We start from the raw sequence: 10,230 nt of genomic DNA, 5'->3' as shown, positions 1-10,230 counted from the left end.
GTTGAGCCACTGATGTCACATGGACTGTTTTACCGATGTCCTTGCTACGTTTCTGTCTGGGAACATTTCAGTTGCGTTGCTGTCTATGGAGGGTCAGGGAGCTCTCAGATTCCATCAAAAATATATTAATTTGTGTTCCAAAGATGAACGAAGGTCTTACGGGTTTTGAACGACATGAGGGCGAGTAATTAATGACAGAATTTTCATTTTGGGGTGAACTAACCCTTTAAATATGCTTCACCGTGTAACGTGGCGCCGCCCTCAGCAGTATTGAGCATATGCAGCGTTCTCCCGTATAAAAAAAATAAATAAAACAGTATGGCTGGTCTGCCAAGAGCGAGAGCAGGGCTTTTGCATTTCAAAGTGCAGTGGGAATATTGCATGTAGTGAGGTCTTCTGACTTTGCGAGTGGACTCATGACCACCTCGGGAGGAGGAGGAGAGAGGGTAGTTTTTACTTCTCTCCGACTGGATACTTCTCTAAGTCGGACTGCTTTAACAGGATCGAAGAGCCGAACCTGACCAGGGTAAATTAATATGCGGATGCTCTATCTGAGAGATTTCCCTGAGCCATTTTCTTCCTCATTATTTTTTTTCGACATCACTCTATTAGAAATCTCTTCTTCTGCCACCATTTTTATTATAGGCAAACAAAGTGGGTTTTTCAATAACCTGTACTAAAGCTGATATCTAGAGAATGGGAGCTAGCTGATATAATGCCTGTGTATATAATGAACACTTATTGGATTGCTATAAAATACTTATTGGACACAATGTTTAATTAAATATTGCCATAAAATGCTTTTTAAAATAATATAAAATGTCTTTATTCATTCTGCATCAAATAAAAGTCTAAAGTCATAAATATATAAAACCAATATAAAATATTGAGTCAAAAAGCTTATTCTCATTATTCTAAAAGCCATTATTCTCAGTTTCAATATTAGCATAACTACTGTTTTTCAGTCAATGCTGATTATACAAATATTGGAGTGTTTCGTTTTTTTTTTAACTCTGTTCATTATTTTGTCTGTTTTATATTATTTTATTTTTATCTCTATTGTATGCATGTATGTATGTGTGTATGTGTGTATGTATGCGTGTATGTATGCATGCATGTATGTACACATACATACACACAACATATATAGCCTAAAAAAAACAAAAAAAAGGGATAACAAAACATGACAAAAATAGGCTAATGTAAGTTAAATTAAAGTGTACAGAAAACAAGAAAAATAAAATGTAAAATATTGAACCACAATAAATGTGTATTGTGCCTTTTGTGATTTATTATTATTATTAATTGTCATTTTTATTAATTGTCGTCGTTACTTTATTTGGTTTGAGTTATTTTAATTTTATTGAAAATTGTGGCCTTGTCAACAATTTTAAATGAAAAAAAAAAGTTAAACCATTTATTATTTATTTTATTTCAGTAACGTCTATTGTAGAGTTGAGGAAAAAAAATTAACTTAAATGATTTTAGCAAATGGCTGCAATATAACAAAGAGTGAAAAATTTAAGGGGGTCTGAATACTTTCCGTACCCACTGTATATACATCATTGGGTAATTTCTGTACATAAACAGAACTTTCTTATGGCTGTTAGCAGACAATAACCATTCTGCATTCACTCTGTGTTGTTTGCAGAAAACTACTGGTAGTATATCGTCCTGTGGGCCTTTAGTGTGTTCGTATGCATCAGAAAGAACAGCTCATTATCTGCCCATTACATATTTACACATACTGTAAACACGAGAGCCAACCGTTCTTCTCCACAACATGCAAATCAATGAATGCTAGTGGTTAAACGGATCGTAGTTGTTCCGTGATCCGTACGGACCAAGCCCCACGGTTCGGCACGCATATGATCCACGGATTAAACCATTTTAGACCATTTTTAACCATAATAGAGTATAAGTTTATCATTTGTTCGTATTTACACAAGCAAGCAAATTTTAAACAATTCCAGAGAGAAAAGGCGAAAGGGAACTCGATTCGTTACTCGCGCGCTCTTCTCTACGCGCACAGCCGCACACACATGAAGCGCGCACACGCGTTTCAGACAGCGCGCGAACACCGAACTGAATCCTCTTCTGAATCCTCTGAACAGGCACATACACATGAAATTATGACAAAATACCCATCTCGACAATCATTCAGGTAAACGCAGTCAGTTATGTCTCAAGTGAATGAAAACAGCTGAGAAAGAAATCGGATGTGATGTGTATCATTATATCGGATCCGTGCATCAGGTCTTAAAGGGACAGCGGCCTATAAATACTGCTGCTGTCATTAATGATCATCAAACAACAAAACAGCTGTGATAAAAAGCTATATTTAATTTATGCAGTGAACCCTCTGCAGTGTTATTTTCCCTAATTACATTTCTGTATTTGAATACTACCAACCTTATTTTATTTGTAACATATTCTGTTGTATTTATCTATGCTTGTAATTTGTGTATTTGTTCTTATTTTTACTGGCTGTTCTCTTGTCTCTTTAATCATGTTTAAACTTTCTTAGTTACTCTAGTAGTATTTGCTGTGGTATCAAAGAAGTACTTCACTTTAAGTAATAAATGGAAAGCTGATCCGAAAAATTATCTGATCCGTGGGTCAAAAACCGTAATGTGATACGAACCGTGAGATTTGTGATCCGTTGAACCACTAATGAATGCATTACCTCGCTCAAACTCTCGCTGATGTTAGGGATGATTTAATGCTCATAGACACTGTCTTATGGAGCTCTCCTTCCTCAGAAGGGCCGGAGGGAGGGATAGTTGGATGTAAGGAATGGGGGATGGGATGGAGAGAGTGTGAAAAGCTGCTGGGTTGGATGAGTGAATTTTGACCCTGCACTGCCAATTAATCCTAGCTCTTTTTAATTGGGGCTGAATGGACTCCAAAGGGCAGTGTTGAGATGCACAGACACTATATTGTAGCCGTTAGGCATTAAAGATGCAAGCCTCATTTGCATATAAACCAGGTCTTACGGGTGCAGTTCACTGGTCTCTGAACACAAGCAAACAACTTAAGCCCAGAAAGGCAGATTGGCTGTCTCCAATTTTAGCTACTTTTGTATTTCCCTATGCAGTGGCTGTGCTTCCTTTACACTTCCAGCCTTCAAACACACACACACACACACACACACACACACACACACATAAACCCAGACATCCACGGAACTGTCTGATGTGTGTGTCTCTCTGTAATGCCTCTTATCTCCCTTTTCCTCCAAACACCCCCTCTTCCCTAACTTTACAGCCCTCTCATTTCACGTCTTTGATCAGGGAAGTGGCGCACCACTGAAATGACAGTGGCTTGGTTTAAGCACAGGTTTGCCACAGTCCAAAGAACAGAGAGATTTCAGTAATGAAGGGCTTCGTTCCCTCCCAGAGCTTTTGTGTTAGTCAAAGCCACGCCAACATGTTCGTAAGAACCTACCAACACCTGCTTCAGGAATTACACACAAAAATGTCAAGGAATGGTTCATTTTGTCATTCATTCACCTCATGTTGTGACGCTGCACTTTTCCATACAGTGGAAGTCAATGGTGACCAATTTTTTTAACGTTTAAGAGAAACGTCAGTGAAGAGAATCTGTGCATATCACTGAAAAAAAAGGGTGTAGAAACAGTTTTCACTAAGAAATTGTAAGTAAACCACAAAGAAATGGCAAGTAGCACATTGAATTAAAGATGAAGTAGAAAGTGAAGTAGAAAAACTAAAATAATATTTTCTTGTAAAATGTACACCAATAATCTGTTTTATTTATAACTTCAAATCATTTTTGACTAAATTTTTTTTTACAGTGTATAAATGTTGTTTTCCACATAGCTATAGTATGGCTTCCAAAGTGTCATATTTTGGCTATTTTTTCAAATTTGACAACCTCTGGTCACCATTTTCTCCACAGAAGAAAGAAATTTATACAGGTGAAGGTGAGCATATGGTGACTAAGAATTTATTTTGGGGTCAGCTATTCCTTTAAATAACTGTGTTGTAATGCATCCCCATGAAATCATGCGCTGAGTTCAGCCGGTGTCTCCTGTAGCCAAAAGTCATCATGTTCAGACATGAAAATATCAGGATACATCCATCTGGATCTAATCAGCGGTGCACTTTATTTGTATTGAATTTGCATTAGGATACAAAACAGAATCTCATCTGACTTGAAGCCCATTGGAAGATTGATCGTCATTAATATTACATGCTCGTGCATCAGAACAGCATAATTTAGCGAGCATTGGAAACTTGAGGAAGCTGTCTATCCATTCGATTCCTGAATCGTGTATTTAAATTTATACCACAGTGTTATTGAATTCTTCATTGTGATTGGCTGATTGGCTATCTATCTATCTATCTATCTATCTATCTATACTTAATATATAATTTAAATATAAATGATATATGCATACATTATAAGGGTGTGCGATAATGACAAAAAATTATATCTATATTTTCTGGAATTTTGCTGATAACGATAATTAGGCAGTGTTTTGCTGAGCGTGTTATTGTGCTGGTATATTAAGTATAGTTTCCATTTTCTTAATTTTTTTTCCTAAATAAAATTATATTAGTATAAACTGATATTAAATGTTATTTAATTACCTCTCTTTTTTTCCAGGGTCCCGTCTGCGGCAGGAAGACTACGCACCCCGTATTGTGGAACACCCCTCTGATCTGATTGTATCCAAGGGCGAACCAGCCACCCTAAACTGCAAGGCGGAGGGGCGGCCCAACCCCACCGTGGAGTGGTACAAGGATGGAGAGCGTGTGGAAACGGACCGGGACAACCCTCGATCCCACCGCATGCTCCTGCCCAGCGGCTCGCTCTTCTTCCTGCGTATCGTACACGGCCGTCGCAGCAAACCCGACGAAGGCTCCTACGTTTGCGTGGCCCGTAACTACCTGGGAGAAGCAGTCAGCCACAACGCCTCACTGGAAGTAGCTAGTAAGTGCTCGGCTGGGTTCTTGCGGTTTATGGGTATCTACATATAGTGTGCGATATTAAGATTTCAGATGTGTTTGGATACCATAGGCTTAGCAGTTCAGTTTTGAATGATTCGTATCGTCTTCCAGGAGCGGTTTGAAAGCAGGCCAGTCTTAATTTGGCTTTGTGTTTGTGACTTTCCTGGCCTTGAACTGAATATAAGCTGAATAGAAAGCGTTTCCAGTTTCCTCTTGGGTCTCTGGGTCTCAATGGACTCAGTGGGTCGGGTAATCTCGCTGGAGATGGGCAGGATATGACTGTGCCACTGGACCTGCATGGTGATCCTGATGGAGGAAACGGGCCAGACGGCCTGAAGAGAACAGAATAGGTCTCAGTAGGTGGTCGTGAGCTATAAAAACCTTAAATGAACTTTATGATATTTACAGTAGAGATCACAATATAGCGGTTACCTTTAACTGTTAAACTTTATTGAAGTGTGCTGTATCTCTCTGTCCGATTGGCATTTGTAGTTTTTCTTTTTTCATTTGATTCAAGGAGTTGTGCATCAACGGGGTCGATTTTTATCCTTTTTAAAAAGGATTCACAAAACCGTTTTTGTGTACAGACTCAAAGCAGATACTTTAAATGGGCTTATTACTTAAAGCTTGTGGTTTTCAGCGATTCTCCTTTGCCTCGGACGTGATGTGCATTACATACTGTCTCTCTTTAAGCTTGAAAGGACTGATCTCGGATATCAACCGCTTTTCAAGTATGCCTAGGAGCTGTCACCAACCCTCTTGTTGTAATCTAATCGAGTCAGTGCTGGACCTGGAGGGGGCGACTCGCTCGTGTAGTGTGTACCAATGGCATGTCTTACTCACTCTTAAGATCTTCTATTAAAAACTGGCCTTACCCTTATGGAAATGTACTGTAGTTCTTGCATGCATTACAAAAATGTATTTATTATTCAGTATTTTTATGTTTTTTTTATTTTATGTAATAAATACATTAAGTGTATGTCATTATATATGATTTTGATAAGACTTGTTTTCAGATAATTATTATGTTCTCTGAATTGTACTTTTTATTGTTTTAAAAAGTAAATTTACAACATTTACTGAGAGTTATTCTTAAACTAATCTATTTGAGCAAAGGAATAAGAGAAATACACTGAATTCAAGTTATATTCTCTGAAAAGATTTTTAATAGAGAGTTTTGAGAGTTTTAATATCTTGCAAAATATTTTGTCTGAATTAAATGTATCTTGTTTTCCACTAAATATCTTATATAAAAGCCTTAAAACATTAAAACACTGATTTAAAAAGAAAAAAATATTTGAAATCTGGTGATTGTCGTTTAACTGTGAACACCAACCAAAATTATGAAAAAATGGTAATGTTATATATATATAGCTATTTACTAAATTTACTGAGCGTTATTCTTAAAAATCTATTTGGGTTACAGGGTTATATTATAAGTTATATTCTCTTAAAATAAATTTTAATATCTTGCAAAAACAATAATAAATGTACTTAATTGTGTGTGTATATATATATATTTACTTACATTTTGTGACCCTCCAAACATTTAACTATTGGGCCAAAATATCATGGTTAATACAGTTAGTGTTACTATAGTAAAACCATTGTACATTTTCGTAAGAGTACCAGTTGTAAAGCTAAAGTGTTTTTATTAGCTTCTGTAGGCCAGTGCTGGTCAAACAGAAACATAAATTTGTATATGTTGAAGTTGGTGGGAAAATTATGTGAGCTCAGAGACTAAAAAGTGAGAAAATATCATGCGGTATATCAAGCAGAGGGTGATATACTGTATACTATTTGTTCTGGAGGCCCTCTTTTTTTTTGTTGTTGCAAGAACGAAAAAAGAGGTTTGGCGGGCGGGCGGACGACTTGGCCCGACATGAGGAAAAGCTCGGGCTGTTTGGCCGCAGCCTTCGGGCTGCTTATTCTGAATAAGGTTCAAACAGGACCATAATGACACAGTGGCAAAGCTCAAAACCCTCACTGCCTGTCCGTTCCCTCCGCCCCCCTGCCCCGCCGCCGCGCATGTAATTACCCGTTCAGGCAACCATGATGGAAACCTGCGACAGGAAGGTAGTAGAATTCCTGCCTAAACTCCCCTTTTCCATCCAAAACTAGACAGACAGTGTCGGAGGCAGAGAGAAATCTATCACTTCTCGGATATCAACACTCACCTACTTATTCAGACTGACACCAGGAATGTCAGACGTGCTGTTTTCCAAGAAAACCGCCGAAAAGAAAGTTAAGACCTCAAAATGTATTTGTTCTGCCTCGCCTGCTCTTACAAGAACACTGTGTACACAATCTTTCCTTTTTCTAAAGTTATTTTAATAATCCCACTTTTACGATCGCCAGCACCCGGCGGACCGTAAATCTAATCCAACTTTCAACAAGCCATGTTTGGCCAGGCAACGACGCTTAGTGCAGATCTGTTGTGGGTTTATTATTAACTTCACGTACAGTAGAGGCTCTGTGCGGCGCACTGAGGTAAAATGGGTCAATCCGGGCATTCGTTCTGCTCTGTATGCCCTGTGTACATCCCTGAAGTTGGATTTTGCCCCTTTTGTTTCCATGTTTTCCTTTCAATATGAAACTTGGAGGCTTATAATGCTTCATGTGTCATGCTTTGTTAGAGTATAATGACTCGCAGAGGAACAAAGAATGAGAGAGAGGAATGTAAGAAAAGATGGGACTGGCTTTATCCGTAAGAGCTCACTGTTCACCCCGATGGCTCCGGGCCACGTGTTGTGTAATGTGTAGTATCAGGCTGCGTCTTTAAGGATGACAGACGTGTCTGTTGCAGGTTTTCTCGCACTCTAAAAACAGCTGTGAAATGCCGATCAAAGAAAATTGAGTTTTAGGACCCGCATAAATGACAATGTGAGATTGTTAAAAGATTGATGGGCAGTAATGTGTCATTTTATTGTTATGACTGCTTACAGTGTGAAACAGGTTAGATTAGTTGGGGTTATAACTTAATCAGTATTTTTACTGGTTTTCCAGTTTGAATGTCTAAAAATGCTTAAACTTGATCAAACATTAGGCGTATTTTCAATTCGCAATTTCAATTTGTGCAATTTGAAGGGTAATGGAAACGCGCCTAGTGAAGACATTTATAATGTAGCCAAAAAATTGTTTAAAAAAATATTTTCGAATTTTTCGATTCATCAAAAAAAAAAAAAAAAGGTTTATACAAAAATACTAAGCAGCAAAACTATTTTCAGCATTGATAATAATAAGAAATTATTCATGAGCAGCAAATCAGCATATTCGAATACTTCTGAAGGATCGTGACATTGAAGACTGTACTTTTTAGATATTTTAACTGGAAAATAAGTCAAAAAACACTAATTCACCTATGAAGAAGTCATTTTTTGCACTGTATGTGCCATATAAGCTAAACCTTTCCCAAAACTCTCACTTTTTTACCTGTAATACTTCTGAGAAGTCAGCTTTGTCCTTTATTAGCATGCTAAATAACTGCAGCATGTGGAAAGCCTCTAATTATAGTGTACTATTCCAGTTCTTGGGCTGCGGTGGGAATGTGGATCATTACGCCAGACCCCGATAACCTCGTCAGGATGTGTGGAGCGGTCTATAGCGCTCTCTAGTCTTGGGCTAAGAGAGACTTATTAATTCTGGAAATCATTAATCATTATATCATCTAATTTACATTTTTTTTGTGGTTAAAACAATTGATCCCAATCTATATATGTTTTTTGTTCCCAATCTGATGCTGAAGTTAAGTTTTGATTGCTGGTTTAAAAGAAAATCACTTTTAAAATTATGTGGACTATCATTTAGCACATATTCTCTATGTAGTGGTGGTCATGTGAGCATTGCGAATTCAAATCTAGCTTGTGCTGTTTCCCAGTCCCATTCCAGCATATTCTTCCCATCTTTTCCTCTACGTTCTGTATTATTCTTAACAGTAAAAATGGCAAAAAGTTCAAAAAAGTTTCATGCTGGCGCGAAGGAGGAGCTGCTGTCGTGACAGACACAAAATCAACTTGACGTTTCATCTGTGAAACGGAGGGGGACCGTTGGCGTTCGCCCTCTGAAAGGGTGGATGACACCCCTAGTTATTCCCTCACAGGATGTTCCCCTCCACTACATCTGTGTGCTCCCGCCGCCTTTGATATTCAAACCAACCCGTTTCCATTATAGATTTATCATAGCTGTGCAGAATTCACTTCCTTGTCCTTTTCCCCCTCGCAAGCGCCAACGTGCTTTCCACTGTTTGCTCTGAGAATATTTGTGTTTCATTAAGTTATTATAAGAGTCACATTATGAAGATGACAAGGGTTTATATTTTACAAGTACATTTTTTTTGGAGGAGACACGTAGACGGCAGATTTTGGCTCTCAGACTCTGCAGTAAGCTAAGTAGCGGCCTCTTTCCCTGAAAATTCCATAGTGTTTCCTGCAGAAAATGAACTATATTTGAGGTGTATTCCCAACCCGAGAGTAGCAGGAAGACAGCGTTCCTCACATCTGCTTTTGAGAAGTCAGTATGGGTAATTGTCGCAAACCGGCTCTCTTTAATTGGCTGGTGGGTGTGTTTCTCCTTTAGCGTCACGGGGACTATTTGAAGATGCCCAGAAATTACAAGGAAAACTAATCTGCAGTGTTTAATTACAACACTGAGGGGAGTTACTGACAGTGCTTGGGGGATGGACAGAAATAAAAAAGAATCTTTACCATCTATCACATTTTTATACTTTATAATATTGTGATGCCTAAATTTACTTAGCATTTTTTTTTTAAATAATTGATTAAAATTTTTAGTGTATCATTTTTTTTTATTTATTCAGGCAAAGTATAATAATAATAAAAGTATAATAATAATAGTAATAATAATATCGATTTAAAATGGGCCATTTAGTTGTTATTGGACATAACATGAAACAATGTATTTACAACACTGAGGGGAGTTACTGACAGTGCTTGGGGGATGGACAGAAATAAAAAAGAGACCAGAGAAGATAAGTGCAGGTTCTTCCTGGTTTTTCCCATGTTATCATGCTCTCATCTCTCTGGAGATCCACACTAGCTCTTGTTTTGTACTCAACCTGATTAGCATTTATATGGCTAATTGCTTCAACTTCAGGCCCCCGAAGCATGCAACATCTGCCATGCATATTCAGTCATGTGATTCCAACATCTCATTTCTAGTGGCTAGTTGGAGATGTGTGATATTGCACTTTGGTTGGGATTATGGCTAGGGATGCATAATATATATATATATATATATA

The 10,230-nt window shown here is 37.8% G+C and overlaps 1 protein-coding gene across 1 annotated transcript in view; it reads left to right on the top strand.

Moving 5' to 3' along the window:
- robo1 (roundabout, axon guidance receptor, homolog 1 (Drosophila)) overlaps positions 1-10,230 on the top strand; it is a 279,412-nt gene that overhangs the window by 126,271 nt on the left and 142,911 nt on the right. Inside the window, exon 5 of the mRNA XM_016554386.1 lies at positions 4,630-4,956. Coding sequence (XP_016409872.1) covers positions 4,630-4,956 — 327 coding nt within the window. The remainder of the gene's footprint in view (positions 1-4,629; positions 4,957-10,230) is intronic.

Source organism: Sinocyclocheilus rhinocerous, unplaced genomic scaffold (assembly GCF_001515625.1).
Source record: "Sinocyclocheilus rhinocerous isolate Xijiao unplaced genomic scaffold, SAMN03320098_v1.1 scaffold466, whole genome shotgun sequence".
Taxonomy (NCBI): domain Eukaryota; kingdom Metazoa; phylum Chordata; class Actinopteri; order Cypriniformes; family Cyprinidae; genus Sinocyclocheilus; species Sinocyclocheilus rhinocerous.
Note: the sequence above shows the minus strand (reverse complement) of the source record. Positions and strands in the feature narration are given on the sequence as shown.